The sequence below is a fragment of the Dendronephthya gigantea genome, unplaced genomic scaffold (assembly GCF_004324835.1).
Source record: "Dendronephthya gigantea isolate DGI-Jeju-01 unplaced genomic scaffold, DenGig_1.0 1312, whole genome shotgun sequence".
In the NCBI taxonomy this organism is placed as follows: Eukaryota; Metazoa; Cnidaria; class Anthozoa; order Malacalcyonacea; family Nephtheidae; genus Dendronephthya; species Dendronephthya gigantea.
In genome coordinates this window covers 129,393-150,524 of record NW_021164319.1, presented here as the reverse complement: position 1 = coordinate 150,524, position 21,132 = coordinate 129,393, and the positions used below count along the sequence as shown (strand labels likewise).

Below are 21,132 nucleotides of genomic sequence, written 5' to 3'. Positions count from 1 at the left end.
TGAGCAGGAAGGTGTTAGCCTGCATTTGTTTTTCCAAGTAATTTTTTTTGCTATGTTGCGCATGCCTGAAACAAGTGTACATTTATTTCTGGGAGCAAGTTCAAATGCTTGCACAAAAAGTTTAATCTGCAAAGTCAAATAAAGTGCTGCTTTTATCAGTGAAAATTTCATACAGGCAGCCACCCCCCTTTTTTCAAAAATATAACTATTGAATGTGAACCGATGACGAGTGGAGAAAAAAAATAAAATATCTGCTTGCTATAGCGTATTGTTTTAACACTGAAATGATATCCTACATATAATTTTACTTGCATACTGGAAATTAAAGAGAAGTAAGCAGGTTAATGTTCTAATCCTGACTGGCCCGATACCTCAATAACGAAAGGATTAAAGCCTGATTCATGCAATTTGAAAGAAAATGCTATTCCCCTTCTTGGGACCAGCGTATGCAAATAATGGGAACAGGGAACAAGTATGCAAATAATGGGGATAGGGAATTCTTAAATCACATTTGAATTGAAATTGATATATACTTACGGCTTGGCGATAACTGCAAAACTGCATACCAATCGTACTTCGTCCAATGCACTATCACACTTTGAAGAGAGGAAATGTCTACCTATTTTGATTTAAAAAACTGAATATTTCAAATCCGATACTGGCTAAACAAAGCTATATGATTATTATACTTACAAACCTTAGGGTAATACAACAAAACCAGAGAACATGTCACGCGATTTATCTCTGATATTTTCGATGACATGTTTCTGAAAAACCACGTCCTCCCCGTAAATGGTAAATGGGGCCCAGATTTTGTAAGACCGGTATGCCTGGATTTGGTGTTTTTGGAAGAGATTCTTTGTCTTCCTTAGGGCTTCACAAACCGTTGTTCCCTGGCACAACTCACCATAAAATACTTCCATAAACTCTTTCGTGGCATCATCACTAATGGGCCATAGTGTGGCGAGAACAGTGCGAGCCCCGGCTGCAATAAATGCCCGAGCAATACCTATGACACCTTCGGAAGAAATCTCACCTTGCCCGGTATGGCAACAGCATAAAACTACCAAGCTAGCTAGCAAAGAAGTATTTACAATATCCTTCTGTGAGAGAAGGTAGTCGTCTGGATAAGGAAGAGTCGAAAATGGCCGAGTCGAAGAAACGTTAGGGGAAAGCATTATTTCACCTCGAAGTTGTTCACCGTGAGCAGCGATATGGATTATGCTACCCCCAGATAAAAGATCCAGTACAACCTGTTTTCTAGCTTCACGCCCCACCAAGGGTCTAGCATTGAAAAGCTTCGAAAGACATTCAACTTCTCTAGCAGCATTTGGTAGGGCAGAGGGTGAAAATTCTTTTCCATTTAAGGAAACCGTTCCAACGGTTGGATTACCAACAAACAACGCAAAACCAAGGCCCAGATCTTGAGAGCGTTCAGTGCTAAACCTTAGAGTGTGTAATGATGGCGTAACTTGAATGCTGTAACTGTGGGATAAATGACAACCATTTTCATCAATCAATGACGAAAATGGGGCAAAAAACAATTGCTTGTCCGGAACAACTATAAGCTTATTGCCTTTAAACACATCGCTTACAGGGTCAATCAGCAGTTTAAACAATGTTTTCAAAATACCGTCTTGGTTTAAATCATCATCACCAACAGAAGGTTTCTCAAACTGATTTTTACACGGAGATTTCTCTTTAAAAACGTGCAAAGGAAGAATCGATTTTTCATCAATACTGGCCACTGAATCGAGTTCGAAAAACGAAGAATCTCGATTAACATTCACATTCACCATTCTGAACAATTCACTTATCAGTTGCACAAATGTTTCCAAACGTGCTTCTGATTTTGATACTCTAAAGATTACTTCTTCATTCAACACCCAAACATTGAGAAAACCTTGCAAATCGAAAGCAAATACTATAATGGAAGTATCGTTACTGCTTACCTGGAGGATGCTCTGTAATTCTTCTATTTCTACCTGTTCTTCACTATTCCTGATTCTCTTCCATCCTGCATTTGCATAACCGAACATTTTTGTATTCAAAGATTTATTTTTTCTTTCAATGGAGCAATGAAGTTCTTTAGCCCTTCCAAGGTCAATGACTAATAATGCAGATTGAATGCGCCCCAGAGAAATAATAATAATAATAATAATAATATACAATATTTATACAGGTTTACTTGATCAGCTAACCAGAGTATAGCTGCTATCATTCAAGGACCTGTTAAACTAAGTATTAAAAAACTATAATAAAATTATAAAATATTAATATATTGTCTAAATAGAGTTTATAAAGTAGATATTAGAAAAGTCCTTATCAATTATAGACGTGGTTGTTTAATATCCTACGAATCCATAAAAAACGATTTACATTTCTGCCTAAAATTTAAAATAGATATCTCATTCCTTAGTTCTTCCGGTAAGTCATTAAAAACTAGAGCACCTTGAAATGAAAACATTTTTCGTCCAGATTCAGTTTTTACTTTTGGTAATCGCAATTTTGAATTGTTCCCTCTTGTTTCCTTTTGATGGGAAATTTTTTCAAAGGTGCCGTTAAAGACCTCAGGTGCGAGACCATTTAAACTTTTAAAGACTTCTTGTACACAATGTTGTTTCATCACATTTCTTATATAGCACCAGCGGTTTACGGTTTCATTTTTCCTGTGAACGATTTTAAAAGCACGATCTTGAATTTGTTGAATCCGGGAATTTGCAGTGTTAGATATACTAAGAAACAGATTGCTGCAATAACAAATGGTTGGTTCTATCATCACTTTATAAATCATCTCAGCAACATATGGGCTAATATTTTGTCGAATGCGTGACAAGAGCTTGACTCTCCCTGAGGCTTTTTTAATAATTCTGTGAATGTGTTTATTGTAATTTAAAGACTTGTCCAATAGGACACCCAAGTAGTCATACGAATCGACTTCATTTACGCTGGTTCCATTCATCATTACTTCAACTTGTGTTGATTTACTTAACTTTTTATTTGTTCCAAACAACACAAATTCGGTTTTTCCTTTCTTGAGGTTTACAACGAGCTTATTGACCGAAAACCAGTAAGTAAGTTTGGTAAGATCTGCATTTAGATTTGATTGAATAGTTTCACACGATTTATTGGATGTGAAAATTACCGTATCATCAGCGTAAAGAAGGATTTTGCAGCTCTGTAATTGCATGTCGATATCGTTGATAAGTAACACAAAGAGCAGAGGGCCAAGCACTGACCCTTGTGGGACACCAGTAAGAACTGTTTGTCTTACAGAGCTTGCCGAATCATACGAAACAAATTGTTCCCTTTTAAACAAGTAGTTTTCAAACCATATAAGCTCTCTTCCACTGATACCATAGCATGGAAGTTTTGAAAGAAGACGCCCATGATCTATTGTATCGAAAGCTTTTTTTAGGTCGATAAATACTGCCCCGGTTAACTCGCCCTGATCCATATGTTTTCTGATGTAGTCCGAAAAATAAGTCACAGGATGTTGTGTTGACCTATTTCTTCTAAAAGCGAATTGGTTTTTAGATAAGAGTGAATTCTTCTCAAGGTATTGGTACAATTGATTTTGAACAACTCTTTCGAACACCTTAGATAAGACTGGAAGAACCGATATGGGCCTGTAGTTATCCATGGAAGATCGGTTACCTGATTTAAAAACTGGAGTAATTTTTGCACATTTTTCAGCTTGAGGAAAGACAGATTCTTCTAAGCACGAATTTATAAGATAGGTTAAAGGAACTGCAATTTCTTCAGCACAGTCCTTAATCATTGATGTTGGGATATTATCATAACCCGCAGCTTTGGATCGTTTTAGTTGCCTCAAAATGTTAACTAAGTCGTGGGCAGATATCTTTTCAAAATTGAATTGTGATTCCTTTGGGTTAATTATTTTCGATAAATTGGCATGATCGTGACTTTCCCAAACAGTGTTTCCAAGGGTGACTAAGGACGCCTGTAGCGTTTTTCCTACATTCGTGAAATACGTGCTGAAACCATTGGCAATAGCATTTTTATCAGATGTTTTAAATCCATTTATGTCAAAAATCTTGGTGGTCATCGTTTTCTCTTCTTTTACAGGATAAGACCGTTTGATTTGGTTCCAGAATACTGTAGGAGTGTTTACGTTTTCGTTGAGAAGAGATCTATTATGGTTTGCTTTACTTTTCCTTATCGCACATGTGATACTATTACGTAATTTTTTGTATGCTAACCAGTCAGCAGCCTTTCCACTTGTTTTTGCTTTCTTCAGGAGGAAATCACGGTTCCGTATTTTGGATTTGATCTCGGAGGTTAACCACGGACAATCTCGACCTCTGACCATTTTTTCCAATATAGGTGCATGTTTATCAATAATTGCTGTCAGGGAGCATTTAAATGAGTTCCAGGCATCATTTATATCTATGTGACCTCCAATGATGTTTTCCCATGATATCTGGCTGAGATCAGATTTAAAACTTTCTTTATTATATCTTGAAAAGTTTCTAGTGTAAATCTTACGAGGCTGAAATCTGCGACAGTTCATTTTCCTTATTGTTCCAATGAGATCGTGATCGCTTAATGAGTTAGGGTAAACAATTTGTTTTAACAAGTATTGCTCATGTGTAGTTACAATAATGTCAATAAGTGTTTTTGAATTTGGCGTCGTTCTAGTTCTGAATTTAAGTGAATTTCTGAGTTTAAAAATATTTTGTCAAAGATGCTGATAGATTTCATGAAATATATTACTGCTGTTTCATGCTGACCTAAACATCGATGTACAGCTCCCAAATTCTTATTACTACTTGCTAAGAGTGACGGATCATTAATGGCAATGCTTATTTCCAAACCTTTCTTGTAATAGTCAATGGCTTTCTCGTATTCTCTTAATCGAAGATAGGCATTGCCCAGATTGCCATTCTGAGTTGCTATTCCAGATTTATCGCTAATTGCAGTATTAATATCTAATGCCTTTCTGTAATAGTCAATAGCTTTCTCGTATTCTCCAAAGCTAAGGTAATCATTGCCCAAATCGCAATTGCTATGTGCTATTGCTGACTTATTGCCAATGGCAGTACTCATTTCTAAACTTTTTTTGGAACAGTCAATGGATTTTTCATATTGTCTTAAACTTCTATAAACATTGCTCATATTGTTATTGACCATTGCTATTTTTAACTGATCGCCAATAGCAGTACTAATTTCTAAACACTTTTTTTGGTAATCAATAGCTTTTTCATATTCTCCCAAGCATCTATAAGTACTGCCCAAACCGCCATTCGCACTTGCGATTCCTGATTTATTGCCAATATTAGTACTTATTTCCAAACCTTTTTCGAAGTAATCAATAGCTTTCACGTATTCTCCCAAACAACGGTAGGCGATGCCCAAATTGACATTGTTTGTTGCTATGCCTGACTTATACCCTATAGCCGTACTCATTTCTAAACCCTTTTTGTAATAGTCAATAGCTTTCTCATACTCTCCGAAGCTAAGGTAAGTATTGCCCAAATTGCCATTCCCAATCGCTATTCCTGTCTTATCGCCTATAGCACGACTCAATTCCAAGCCTTTTTCGCAATAGTCAATGGCTTTCACATAGTCTCCTAAACTAAGGTAGGCATTTGCCAAATTACCAGTGTTTTTTGCTATTCCTGCCTTGTCACCAATAGAAGTACTAATTTCTAAACCTTTTCTGCCATATTGAATGGATTTCTCATAATCTCCTAATTCAAGATAAGCAAGACCTAAGCTGCAATAATTATTTTCTATTCCTAACTTGTCACCAATGACAGTACTCATTTCTAAACTAGTTTCGAAAGAGTCAACGGCTTTTTTATAATCTCCAAGGCTAAGGTAGGCATTGCCTAAATTGCCATTGTTAGAGGCAACTGCACGCGTCTGGCCAATATCAGTACTCATCTCTAAACTTTTTTTAAAATAGTCAATAGCTTTCTCATATTCTCCTAATTTAAGGTAGACATTACCCAAATTGGCATTGTTATTTGCTAATCCTGACTTATCGCCAATAGCTGCACTTATTTCTAAACCTTTTGTGCAATAACGAATGGATTTCGCGCATTCTCCTAATTTAAGATAAGCAATTCCTAAATTGCAATTGTTGCTCGCTATTCCTGACTTATTGCTAATAGCAGTACTCATTGCTAAACCTCTTTTGAAATAGTCAATAGATTTCTCAAACTCTCCTGAATTGAGGTAGGCTAAACCTAACCTTTCACTGTTTCTTGCTATTTGTAACTTATCACCAATAGCAGTACTCGTTTCTAAACCTTTTTTGCAACAGTCGATGGCCTTGGTATATCGTCCCAAACTAACGTACGTCATGCCTAAATTGGCATTGTTACTTGCCATTCCTGACTTATCGCCAATAGCGATACTGATTTCTAAACCTTTTTTGAAATACTCAATGGCTTTTTCATATTCTCCTAAACTATGGTAAGCATTACCAAAGTTGCTATTGTTACTTGCGATACCTGATTTATCGCCAATAACAGAACTTATCTCTAATCCTTTTTTGAAATACTCAATGGCTTTTTCATATTGTCCTAAACTATGGTAGGTCAGGCCTAAATTGCTATTGTTAGTTGCAATTCCTGACTTATCACCAATAGCTGTACTCATCTCCAAACCTATTTTGAAATAGTCAATGGACTTCTCATATTCGCCTAGAGTAAGGTAGGCATTGCCCAAATTCCCATTTTTAGTCGCTATTCCTGACTTGTCGCCTATAGCAGTACTCATTTCTAAACCTTTTATATAACATTCAATGGATTCCTCATATTTTCCTAAATAGAAGTAGGCATTACCCAAATTGCCAATGTTAGCTGCCATTCCTGACTTATTGCCATTAGCAGTACTGATTTCTAAACCTCTTCTAAAATAGCTAATGGCTTTCTCATATTCTCCTAATCTAAGGTTAGCATTGCCTAAATTGCCATAGTTAGTTTCTATTCCTGATTTATGGCCGATAGCAGTTCGCATTTCTAAACTCTTTTTAAAATAGTCAATGGCTTTCTCATATTCTCCTAACATAAGGTAAACATTGCCCACATTGCCATTTATAGTTGCTATACCTGATTTATCGCCAATAGCCGTTCTAATTTCTAAACCTTTGTTAAAATAGGCTATAGCCTTCTCATACTCTCCCAAACGAAGGTAGGCATTACCCAAATTGCAATTTTTACTTGCTATACCTGGCTTATCACCAATAGCAGTACTCAATTCTAAACCTTCTTTTAAATAGCCAACGGATTTTACGTATTCTCCTAATCTGAGATAAACATTGCCCAAATTGCCATTGTTATCGGCCATTCCTGACTTATCACCAATGGCAATATTCATTTTTAAACCATTTTTGAAATAGTCAATAGCTTTCTCATATTCTCCTAAACTAAGGTAAACACTGCCCAATTTGCCATTAATTTCTGCCATTCCTGATTTGTCGCCAATAGCAGCACTAATTTCAAAACCTTTTTTGAAATAGTCAATAGCTTTGTCATGCTCTCCTAAACTATAATAGGCAGTGCCTAAATTGCCATTGTTAGTAGCCTCTCCTGAGTGATTGTCAAATTGAATGGAAATTTCTAAGCTTGTTGCAAAATACTCGATAGCCTCCTCATGCTGCCCTAGATGTAAACAGGCAGAACCTTGTTTCTCACAGGCAGTTGCTAACCCTTGAAAATTGCCAATTTCAGTGCAAATTTCCCTATATTCAATGTAATAGGTTATAGCCTTTTTATACTCTGCTAATCTAAAATGGGTATCACCTGAGTTGAGATTGATGTTTGCTCTTTCTAACGGATCATTGTTTGCCGTGACAGATTTTGAAGATTTCGAATCCATTTTCTTACCTTTTCAAGTGTCTCTATCTTTACTTCAGACCTTAAACAAAATTATGTAAAAACTAATTAGAAGCTAGAGGTTAATTAATGTATACACCGTGCATGGAAGAGTATTTCCTTTGTTGACACTATCGAATTTTGAGGTGTTATTGTGATCGACACTTGTAATAGTGATAATCGGACTGGTAATAGTGATATTGAAAATGCACCATTGGGCTGTTTTTGGGACAAACCTTTGTTCACTCTTTTAATTAAATAAATAATAATATAAGTTACTGCAATAGTATACATTCATTTCTAAGAGAGAGCCTTTGTTTAAGTCCCAAAATAGGACTTAACTCCCTCAACACCAGTCCACAAGCGCAATTTGGAAATCGAGGACAAATTAACAATGTATAAAGTGGCTCTCGGTTAGAAATGAATGTATACTAATGCAGTAGCTTATATCATTATTTAAAAGAATCCACAGCCATTTATTTCTATAAGCCTTTTGTGCAATAGCGAATGGTTACGTTTTTGTGCAATCTCCTAATCTATAAGATAAGTAATTCCTAAATAGCAATTGTTGCTTGCTAGTGCGTTTACAATTAGTTGAGCCGAACGATTGGTATCGGCACGTTTATTTGAAAAGAAAAGCAAGGCACCGGCCTTAAAACAGCTACATCAGCTATTAGAAAATGAAAATGTGTTTACTAAACGGGATTGACATGCAATCAACAATAGTAATTATGTACCGCACTTGTCAACTGCAGAAGTATAATAGAATATACGCTCTTCTTCGGACTTTAAGATATTTGATAGATCCAGGAAAATCTACGCCGATTACTCTGAAATGTATATTTAATTATCATCTTCGGTCTATTCGTGGGCACAAATTCAGCAGGCGGGCTTGGAATAGGTAAAGCAGGAAATCTCTTACATGTATAACGTTTCTTTAGAAGTCGCTTTGCCAGCTTACGAAGGCAAATATGGCCGAGAAATCCAAAATTCCTCACGAACTTTCGTCTTCACGAACTTTCCGCTCTTGGGCTCTGCGGACCCAAAATAACTCTTGATCTAGAATCCCTTGCATTGTTAAGGGTCTCTGGATCTTATCGAAAGGATTGTGCTTGAATCTCGAGGCCCAATCACCAATCTTCCTGGCTTTACTCAAGCCGAACTCTTCGAGGATTCATCGAGGCCATTATTTCCCTTCTTCTCTTCTTCTGGCCTTTCATCTGGATCAGCCAACTAAACTAGACATTTCCACCACAACGCTGCTGACATGACACTGACGCCACGACTACCCAAGTCTGCAGGGTTGTCAGATGTATGAACATGCACTGATGGCTTTGTAATACATTCGCATGGCTTTTAATTTTGCTAACACGGTTAGCAATGAATTGTCAGTATTCGCTATAGTCGTTCAATCAATGGACGGGTACTGTGCTGTCTAACATGCAAACATGAAAATGTCATGCACGTTTTAAAGTTTATCGACATCAGGGAAGTTTTCAGTATCCTCAGCCTTATTCAAAGGAAGGCCAAGACGTTTCCTCTCCCCTTTCCAAGGTTGACCGAGCTGCTGATCTTGATTTCCAAATGAATGTTAACGGTGATTAGGATTTGTGTCCAGCTCCTCTCTACGTTCGGATTCGATTTGTGAATGAAGAACAAACTGAGAATCGTTGAAGGACATCGATATGAACGGCATCTCGTCGGATTCGCGGAAACGAATTTGGAGAAATTTCTGGTTCTAATCCTCCAAAGGGGCAACTGGGTGCAGGCGATTTCTAACCTACACACTCCAAAACTTATTCTGCAAGTAGTGGCCGTGCATTTAACACAGGTGCATTATTGGAAGCACGCCCAGATATTTACGCCACTCATCTGACCAGCCTTATCATAACACTGCGCAATCAGCATTATTTTAAACAAGCTGCTCTTTTTACTCTAGGACCTGTAAAGGAGTTTGCATGCATTTCATTTAGGACAGATTATCTCAACTGTTTTAGGGTAAATTTGGCGATGGCGGTCAACATAGTATAAGTGCCAAAAGCTGAATCCGGGACGAAAGTCCTGAAAATGACTACACCCAAAAACTGCATAAACGACATAACTCTAAATCCTGAATTATCAAAGCTACAGTCTTTCTGAATTGTTTATATGGTTCAGAATGGTTGCTTTTAGGGGTGGTCACTAAAGAGTGAAATTAGCATAAGTTTCATATTTTACAAGAAAACGAATGTTTACCATTCCAGGTCAACTGCTAATTATGCATAAAATTACAGATTCACCTAGCAAAGTTTAATTTTTCCTATTTTCTAAGAATTTTGCCATATGATGAAAAAACATGCTTATTTCAATATAATCATTCTAAATTTCCTAGGAAATAACAATGTTTTCTTGCGATACGACATATTTCAAATCACTTATCCCCCGCCAGAACACGATCTGAGCCATATTTTGCAAATTTAATCGCCGTTTTTCGGTATAAAAATGTTGTACTTTAGCACGACTCTACAGGATGTATAAAAAAAATTCGAATCCAACTTTGACAAGCTGTTGTGTATAAAATACTAAAGTAAACGATAAATTTTTTATATGGCAACAAAGATTAGCTTATTTAGTTTACGATTATACCGTTCCTATATCGACACGACCAAAATTGGCCGAGTTATCGTCTTTTAAAAATTATTGCTCGAAATCAAATTTTTCCGCCGATGGGAATTCGAAATGAGACCTCCAGACAAAAGAAAATGCAAATTTAATCAATGGAGGCATTGTGTTCTTCAAACTTCTATCGTTGAACATTGAATAAGCAGAATTTTTGCGATAAATTTGCGTTTTAGTTTTCAGTAATGATTAGATTTTAAAGCCCTTTGGGATTAATTTTCAATAAAACAAACGTCCAGTTCCCATCGGCTGAAAATGGTGATTTTTATGAACTTTTTTTGTCCAACCAGTACTTCTTCGTTTTTCAACTAAATTACACGTACAACGCGTCATTTGAAAGAGAAATAAATGAACTTAACAATGGTGTAAAAATCAACCAAATTTGTCAAATATATTTTGCATTATTACACGCAAAATTTCGATTCGAATTTTTTTGATACACCCTGTAGTTGACTAAAGAGTTATTCAACCAATTTTCGATGGGTTTGGAAGTAGTGCCATGTAATATTTTTTCATTTTTTTGTCCCTTAACATTTCATCAATCATGTCGCTATTGCAATGTTTCGCCGCCATTCTGCACGATAAATGCCAGTTCTTGATCCCGAGCTGTATTTTTTTCAGAGCATCGATAAATAATTGATAGTACAATAGCAGCTATCCAAAATTTAAAAGCATTTGTCCCACTTGGTAGTAAAACACCACCTCTTGTTTATCGGGAGTGAAGTTTAAGTGCGAAATATTCAAAATGATTTAAAAGTCTAGCGCACACTCCACGACTAGTGCTCGTGGGCAACATTGCAGGGGGTGATAAATTTCCACAATTATGTTTCTGGTTTATTTTTTTAGCTTTGTGAAAGCAAGAACATGCAATTTAAACGCGGCCGGAGACTTGTTATTTTGTTATGAGAAATATTAACACTAAAACGGACAAATTTTACTCTGGTTGTTAACTGATGTGGTTGTGAACAAATGTATGCTTGAATTTTCGTCCCTCCGTAATGCTGTCCACGAGGACTCGTCGCGGAGTTTGCGCGAGACTTTCAAATTATTTCGAAACTTTCGCACTTGAATTTCATTCCCCATAAACGAAGGGAGGTTTTTTACTTCCAAGTTGGACTAATTCTTTTAAATTTTGGATAGCTGCTACTGTATTATCAATTAATTATCGATGCTGTGAAAAAAATTCAGCTGGGGATCAAGAAGTGGCATATATCGTGCAGAAAGGCGGTGAAACATTGCAATGGCGACATAATGAACGTCAAGGGAAACAAAAATGAAAAAATATTACATGGCACTACTTCAAAACCCATCGAAAATTGGTTCAATAATTCATTAGTCCACTAGAATCGTGCTAAAGTTCAGTATTTGGATATTGCTTGCAACGGACGGCGAAAAACGGCGATCAAATTTGCAAAATATGGCTGAAATCGTGTTCTGGCGGGGGGGAAGTAAAATGAAATATGTCGTATCGCAACAAAACATTGTTATTTCCTAGGAAATTTAGAATAAATATACTAAAATAATTATGTTTTTTCATCATATGGCAATTTTTTTTAGAAAATGGGAAAAATTAGACTTTGCTAGGTCAATCTGTTATTTTACTCATAATTAGCAGTTGAACTGGTATAGTAAACATTCATTTTCTTGTTAAAATATATGAAACTTAGGCTAAGTTCACTCTTTAGTGACCACCCCTAAAAGCAACTATTCTGAAACATAAGCAATCCAGAAAGACTGTAGCTTTGATAATTCAGGATTTAGAGCTATGTCGACCATGCCGTTTCTGGGTGTGGTCATTTTCAGGACTTTCGTCCCGGATTCAGCTTTTGGCACATATGCCATGTTGACCGCCATGGTCATTGTACCTTAAAACAGTTGAGAATATCTGTCCTAAATGAAATACATACAAACTCCTTTACAGGAGTTTAAAACTACACATTTTTAACATTATTAAGCCTCCAGAAAAATTCGAATCTCAGTACTCAGGTTGAGATATCCAATTATATAACAGCTAAATATATATACTACACTCGAATGTACTCACTCATATGCCATATATATTTATGTTCGTTATTTAGTTGCATTTCGAAAATCCGGCACGCCGATTATTTGGAAGAAACACTTAATGTGCATAAAAAACGACAAATTCCTTCAGGATTTATGTCAGAATTTTTCGAATTTTCTATTAAACAGGGAAAATCTAACCCTGGACCCGCAAACCGAGCCCTTCATTTTGGTGAGTTGAATCACGAACCTTCTGCTCCGATTATAAAACAATATAACAGTTCAGACCTGTCGGTCTTTTATGCAAACGCTGGAAGTATAGTTAACAAAGTTGATCTGCTTGAACTGGAAATTTCCACCCATTCTTATGACATCCTGATTTTTACTGAGACGCATCTGGACAGTTCTATCATTGACAGTGAACTGTTCCCTCAAAATTATAGAATATTCAGACGAGATCGTGTTAATAATGGACGCCAAGGTGGGGGTGTTTTAATAGCAGTGCTTGATACGATCAAAGTTTTCGAAAGACATGATCTACTTTGTGACTATGAAATCTTATTTGTTGATGTCATTTTATCTAAAAACAGAAAAATGACTGTCGGAGTCTTCTATATGCCACCAAACAGTGACATCAACCCGTTAGTCGGTTTGCAAGCGGCACTTGATAAGCTTCAGAATACTAATGGTGATGCTAATAGGGAGCTGCTAATAGTGGGTGATTTTAATTTACCTGACTTCGATTGGCCCCATCCTAGGGCCTCAAAGAATACTGAGAATTATGTTCTGTTGACAGATATAATCCATGATAATTTTTTGACGCAATTAGTTGACAAGCCAACAAGACAGCAAACATCCTAGATCTTATATTCACATCAGCACCAGACACGGTACATGATTTGGAAGTCGGAGAACCCTTTTCAGATCACAATTCAATTACATTTTTTCTGTCTAATCCATTATACGAGAAGCGTAAGTCAAAAAAAATTGTTTATTTGTTTAAAAAAGCAGACTGGGATCATTTGAGGAACCTAATACACTGTGTACCATGGCAATGTGCCTTTCTAGATAAGGATATGGATAATATTTGGGCAGCATGGACTGATTTGTTATTCACAGCTAAACCATTCCTAAACGAGAGGCCAGAAAAAAAAATTGATACACCTTGGATTGATAAAGATTTGAAAAGGTTATGCAGAAGAAAACGATCTCTTTATAAAAAGGCCAAAAGATCCTCCAAAGTAAAGGATTGGGACAAATACCGGAATTTAAACAACTCTGTAAAAAGAGCGTGCAATTTAGCAAGACGGCAATACATTAACGACCTATCTGAGGAATTAAAGAAAAACAATAATCCAAAACCATTTTGGAGCTTTGTTAAATCTAAAGAAAAAGGTACAAACGATCTGATATCCTTGAAGGTTGGAGACGAAATCCTAACAGATGACCTAAGCATAGCCGAAAGCATGAGTTCGTTTTTTTCTACAGTGTTTACATCGGAGGATTATAACAACTTCCCTGAATTTGCATATAGAACCGAATCTAGGTTGTCGACGATTGTCTGCTCTGCTAATGAGATAGAGAAGCTTTTAAAGAACTTAAATGTTTATAAATCTCCAGGGCCAGATCAATTACCAGCACGCATACTGAAAGAATGTGCATACGAATTATCACCACCGTTAAGTGCGTTGCTAAATTTATCATTCTCTCGGGGTGAGCTGCCTTCGGGTTGGAAGTCTGCAAATATTACTCCAATTTATAAAAAAGGGAGTAAAAATAAGAGAGAAAATTACCGCCAGATATCGTTAACGTCTATTGTATGTAAGATAGGAGAAAAAATAGTAAGAGCTAAAGTCGTAGATTTCTGGTCAGGCCTAAATATATTTAATTCAAATCAATTTGCATACCTCAAAGGCAAATCTACTCTCACGCAGTTACTTTCGTGTTATGATGATTGGGCTAAATCAAGAAACAAGTCAAGGCCAACGGACGTTATTTTATTAGATTTTTCTAAGGCCTTCGATAGCGTTCCTCATGAACGTTTGCTCCTGAAGCTGGAACGTTATGGTATTAGTGACTCACTACTATTATGGTTTAGGAACTTTTTAAATAACCGCAAACAACGTGTTGTTATACGCGGAACTTGTTCCAAATGGTCGGCTGTGAGATCTGGTGTCCCCCAAGGAACGATTTTGGGCCCAATTATGTTTCTCATATTAGTAAACGACATATGAGACGATGTAACTTCTACTGTTACTGCAAAAACCGTTGTATCGCGACTCCTGATTGTCAGAAGTCTCTCAACGTTCGGTTGCGTTTTGGATTTTCTGTTCCGTCAATCAAATTACAGTGGGCGGAGCTCGAAACACGTTGCTCGCTATTGAACCCAAAATGGAGGATTCAGAGAGTGGTGAAAGCGTTGTCAATATGCAGTTGCCAGATTTGGAAGACACACAAATCGTGGAAAACTATGGAAATGAAACGGTATACACTAATGTAAAAACCTTCTTTCTGCCATATGTTTAGGTGCATTGGGGTATAAAAACGTACGACTTACGGAAGATCGTGATATATGAAGAACGTGAATATATGAGCATATGAATATATGAATATATGAATAATTTTCTTACATCTGGATGCTGAAAAAATTTGTGTAACTTTCTACTTTCCAGAGAGAGGTTTGTCTGTATTTGGAAACCAAGGGTGGCAAAGCGTACGGTGTTGAACAAACGCCATTTATATTGCCTCATCGTTGGACTTACGAAACTCTCTGCTTGTGTATCGACGATTATGTACGCAATCGCCTTGGCAAGAAACACATGATAGTGTCGCGTATTTTTTTCAAGAAAAGTGGAAAGAGCAAGCAATTGGTTGCAATGCACTCAGATAACGATATCCCCGCATTGTTAGCAGAATACCCCATGACCAGTGAGTGTGGGCGTCGCTCAAGAAAATCCACTATGGTATTAGCAGTCGATCTTATACCAGAGAAACCTGTTCCAGCTTCACCAACATCAACATCCAGCATTGAATAACCTGGTAAGTGTGTTTTCTGGCAAATATTCCACAAGTAATTGATGGACAGACACACACAGACAGAAAGACATGGGTTAATGGAAAATAGAAATATGATAAAACTAAACACTACATTTATACTTCTTTAAGGAATGAGTCCTCGTCGTTCACCAAGAATAATGGAACGCAATAATGCTAGGCCTGCACCTATTGTGAATATGGATGTCTATTTATTTGAGGTTACTTGATAGTGATAGTGATAGTGATAGTGATTTATTATTAACACATCCCAAAAGGGCTTTTCAGTGATAATTTACAAGTACAAGTACTAAGATGTCTAATACAAGTGAGATACTAATAAAATACGTAAGACATTGACTGTTCTTCATGATGTTGCACAGGATTGCAATGTTGCTGGCCTGAAGGCCTTGTTAAGATCTCACCAAACTGTCCCTGTCATATATGTACCAGCCAATGGTTTATTTTGGCTTCGTAAAGGAACTAAACAACTTGTACAGCTGAAGACAGAAGCAGATTTTCAAAACTGCAAAAAAGAGTATAATTGTAAGGGGAAATTGCAGTCAATTCGTATTGCATGTGCATCTGTCAATATTGATAGACCAGGTTTGTGGCAAATATTTTCTGGCTATTATATACAATTATTTAAATGGAGTATGTGAATTATGTAAATATTTGGTACAATATATTTTTAGAAACCAGTAAGAACCATGCACCTCAACAAAGAAAACGAAGCCTTCCATTTTCACAAGGAACTGATGAATGGAGTGATGCAGATATAAGAGATTTGGACCTTGTTGAGATGGCAGAAGAAGCAGCGCAGCCAAAAAAGACTAGCAATGACCATTGGAATGAGATCCACATTCAATTGGTAAAGGATTTGGAGAAAAAAGGAACGCTAAGTAGATTCAGTGTCAAACATTTAAAAGTATGGACTGATTGCATACTCGAAGGGAAATCTGCTGGCATTGGTGATGAACCAAACTGGGGAGGTTACATTGATCTGGTTGGAGTGCTTCCTAAAAAATCCCATGAGAAAGGACAATTGTCTGTCCCTCAAAGTTCAGATAGTATGCCCAGTACTGGTGATCTACTTAAAGCAATGATGATTCAGAATCAGCACACCACTGAGCTCTTCCAAACTTCCCTTTTAGCCTTACTAAGTAATCAACGTGTTCCAATAATGCAACAACAGGTATGTCTTATTAGATTTTATTGATAGTTGCATTTATTATTAAATTTTTAATCTCTGCAATTAAGGTTATTCCATGAGAAAAAAAGAACTTCCTTTGATTGAAAAGTCTCCACTGTCTTCATAATTCAATTAGCAGAAAGCAAAATTATGCTGTACAAAAAATTAACAAAAAATCAATTTATTTAGATGCCATCTCCAAGTTCTTCCACATCCTGTTTTCCTAGCCATCAGCTGCTTTCCACTTCTGTGAGTCATGCAACACCATCAACATCTTCTAGTAGCTCACATGGTGCTGAAAACGAAGAAAGGAGGAAAAATATTGCAAGTTTTACAAAATTCGATTGCTTGGCTTTTTTAGAAGAAAATCGTCTAAGTTCACTGAAAGTTTATTTTACGAAAACAGGTGTCGATGGCCCCATCCTTGCTAGCCTAATTCATCCAAGCTTAGGTGATAATATTATGAAGAAGTTAGGAATCGATGAAGGTTACCAGGAAATACTTAAAAAAGCCATAGAAAGTGCACTGAGCCATTGATGACAGTGATATAGCCATACAGTTAGATTTGTTAGCTAATGTATTACTAGACAAATTTATGTACTAGTAGTGTTGAGTTGTTATGATGTGAGACTAAGTTGTTGAACTCTGCTGATTTATGTACTTATTTGTTAGATTGCTAAACTTCGGTTGCTTAATAAACAACCTTTGTTATTAACTTCCTTCTTACTTGTTGAAATTCTTAAAAATATCCACTGTCCTTAAAAAATCCGGTACATTGTTTTGCAGTTATCTGGAAAATATTTTTTTACAAAGAATGTTCACAACATATGCAGTACATGTACGTGTTTCTTTTATTCATAACTTTGGTAGAGATTGAAATCATTATAATCAACATAATTATATGCAGACCTGTGCCAGAGCTATTTCAAAACACCTCTTTGGATATTTCACACAAATATTGTCATTTCTCTGTAGCCATGTTTTGGCAGTTCCAAAAGCTTCCTCAATCGGATTCATATCAGGAGAATAGGGTCTGTAAAAGAGTGATGAACTTGAATTATGTTGATGACAAGAAGAATACCAACAGAAAAATCATCCAGTTTTATTTTTTCCATACGGTAGAAAGAATACAACTCCTCCTTTCTTCCTGATCGTTTCAATAGTTTTATTTGAGTTGTGAATGCTGCAATTGTCCATCACAACCACTGAACATGGTTCATTTCTTGCAACTGAGCCAACATATGGTATTACAAAATGTTCCATTGCAAATTCAAATTGTTCCATATCGTATGACCCAAGAATAGAATGTGCTACCTTTACACCAAGATTACTGATTGCACATAACACACTGTAGCGTTTTCCACGTGTAAAGTTTCCTCTCACTGAAATTCTTCTGCCTTTTAATCCACGACCATATCGTCTCTTTGAAAGTAACTCAGTAACTACAAGACAGGCAGGGACAACATAAAAAAGTAGTGTAATTCAGGTGTAGTTTATGGGGTGGGGTAGTGTGGATGAGGTGAGGACTACTGAGTGAGGATGCCACAAGACAGACAGGAAAGTGAATTTGTATGGTATAGTATAATTATAATTATATAGTAAAATAATTTGTTCTTCTAAATAAGGCATCTCCAGCATATTAAAGACACATTTTAAAAAAATTTTAGATTCCAAAACAGAATACACAGTTTTTCAGGCACATGCAGACTTCACTTGAGTGTGCACTACCCCTGCCCATTTCCTCTTCCCTATATTTACCACTGAAAAAATCTAGGAAACCATTACCACCTGAATTGTTATAATGAATTTGCCTGTACTGTTTTAAGTAACATTATCTAAATAAGAACTGTGAGTCACCTGAAATGTTCTATCATCCTTTGAAGATTCATCAATAAAAATAAATTGATGAGGCTGAAACTGTGCTATCCTTCTACGATATTCTGCTCTTTTCATGTCACTCCTTTGAACTGCATAAATGTTTAACTAAAATGAAAGCAAAATACATTCAAGCCATATTTCTCACAATTTTAGCAGTTACTACATATTCATTTTTTCATGATATTTTTTATGATATATCATCAGTTACATATGATTTTTTTTATATAACAATTAGCTAATTTTGCAATATTGGTACCTTCCTTCTCGACCAACCCATTTTCTGCAAGCATCTGCGGATAGATGATAAAGAAAACGTTCTTCCAGTGAAAAAAATAACCAGTCTTGCAACTCATCTTCATAAATTGCAGCAAACTCCTCAATGATATGTCTTATGAGCAAAATATCTTGTGCTATGGACAAAAATGTAAATGTTACCAATAGTTACAGTATTACTGTACATGCAAGAGCCCTAAATATATATATATATATATATATATATATATATATATATATATATATATATATATATATGTATACAGTTGACAAACATATAAACAGGGCATGCTGGGCTAGAAATTTACACGAGTAAATGCAATAACTGCTATATACAATTGACATCTGACAGACATCATACGACATATAAATACTGCAATTTTGAAACTTAATTTAGTGTCTATTTAAAATTAACTTGTTCTAAAATGGTGATTGGGTCTTGATATTGATATTACGCACAAAATTTGTAACTAATATAATATATGAAAATAAATATCTATTCGTACCACTAAACGATCGGCGCTTCCCAGGTCTTCGTTTCGGTGCAAGTGGTTGATTTGTCATGAAAAGGCGCTTAATTTTCTTGACAAACGTTTCACCCACGTGAAGAAGTTTTGCTACGTTTTTAATCTTATAGCCTTCCAATAACAAATAAACAACTCTCCTCCTTAACTCTTCTGGGTATGCTCTAGTCATTTTTTTTTCAAGATAAGGCTGTTTCGCAATCGTACTTAGCTACTTTCCAAAAGCTCCACCCCTATTGTTATAGTTTGATTGACGGAACAGAAAATCCAAAGTCCATTTGAACGTTATTGAATAGAGGTCGCGATACAACGGTTTTCGCAGTAAGTTATATGCTGACGACACTAAAATATATAGGGAAATTAAGAAAGTTGATGTCGATGAACCAGCATTACAATTAGACCTAAATCGAATAGACGAATGGGCAAAGAAATGGGAACTCCGCTTTAATACGGACAAATGTGAAACAATACGAATTACACACAGGAAAGATACAACTAGACCTAGTTATACGTTGGGAAAAGAACTTAAGTGTGTTGATAGTGCGAAGGACCTAGGAGTTCATTTCACAAGAGATTTATCTTGGAGTGAACACGTAGGAGTTACGGTAAACAAAGCTAATAAAGTCTTGGGAGTAATTAAACGTACGGTAGGCACTAAAAATCAATACGTATTCTCGACCCTATATAAAACTCTTGTTAGACCAATTATTGAATATGCAGCTCCAGTTTGGAGCCCGTATCTGGTTAAAGACATTGTTGCATTGGAAAAAGTTCAACGTAGAGCTTCGCGTTTTGCTTTACAGCAAAAACGGGGTGAAATGTCCTATGAAGAACGTTGCTGCTTATTAAAATGGCCAAAACTAGAAAAACTTAGGGAATATTTGTCACTTGTGGAATGTTTCAAGTCAATTCATGGCCTAAATGGTCTGGTGCCTGAATTGTTTTTTGAATATACGAAGGACAATCGAACTAGAGCAAACCATAAGTTCAAATTGTATCTTAAAGCCGCTAAGATAAATTGCTATAAATATTCATTTTTTATTAGAATATTAAGTAAGTGGAATAATTTGCCAGCAGAAATTGCAGAAGCTAACAGTCTTCAGCAGTTTAAGAATGGACTTAAAAAATTAATGGACATTTAGGTTAGGAACATTTTAAAATTTTTTCTTTTTTGTAGTAGTCGTATGTAATGTATTGTTTTGGGGAATTGTCATAGTATAGGGTTAACCTCACGATTTCCTGTTCAAGATTGTTGTGAATGTTATCTTGTTATCTTGAATAAATTATGTATGTAAAAGTAACATATTAAACAAGGAACTGTAGCTATGAAAACATGTTTAAACTTGAAAAAGCATCCATTAATATAAAATTATATAAAAACATGTCAGAACATGTAGCGTGATTGTGGCGTGATCTATTTATTTATCTATGCATTCATTTTTTCACACATCTATGCCTGAGTCACTAATCTGAATGTTGCTGCAATCACAGTAGTGCAAACTGAAACTGCAATAAAATTTGTTAAATTTGATTTCTTTTTGACTTTTCACTTGAGGTTCGAGCTATATACATTGTGGTCAAAATCTCGATCTTTGTTTTTAATTGTTTTAAAATAATTGGCTTTTTTTCCAAGGTTGATCAAGCTGCTCATCTTGATTTCCAAATGAATGTTCACGGTCATCAGTAGGATTTGTGTCCAGCTCCTCCACGTTCGGATTCGATT

At 36.0% G+C, this 21,132-nt stretch overlaps 1 protein-coding gene and 1 pseudogene across 1 annotated transcript; both read right to left on the bottom strand.

The window, feature by feature from the left end:
* Window positions 1–432: 432 nt before the first annotated feature.
* LOC114545149 (tetratricopeptide repeat protein 28-like) lies at window positions 433–7,851 on the bottom strand. The gene is made up of 3 exons (XM_028563491.1): window positions 4,755–7,851; window positions 2,452–4,368; window positions 433–2,170 (listed from the first exon to the last, which is right to left on the bottom strand). Exons 1-3 carry the CDS (start codon window positions 7,849–7,851, stop codon window positions 699–701), a joined length of 6,486 nt encoding a protein of 2,161 aa, XP_028419292.1. The 3' UTR covers window positions 433–698.
* A 9,622-nt stretch (window positions 7,852–17,473) lies between these two features.
* On the bottom strand, window positions 17,474–19,581 carry LOC114545148 (annotated as a pseudogene).
* Window positions 19,582–21,132: the final 1,551 nt, after the last annotated feature.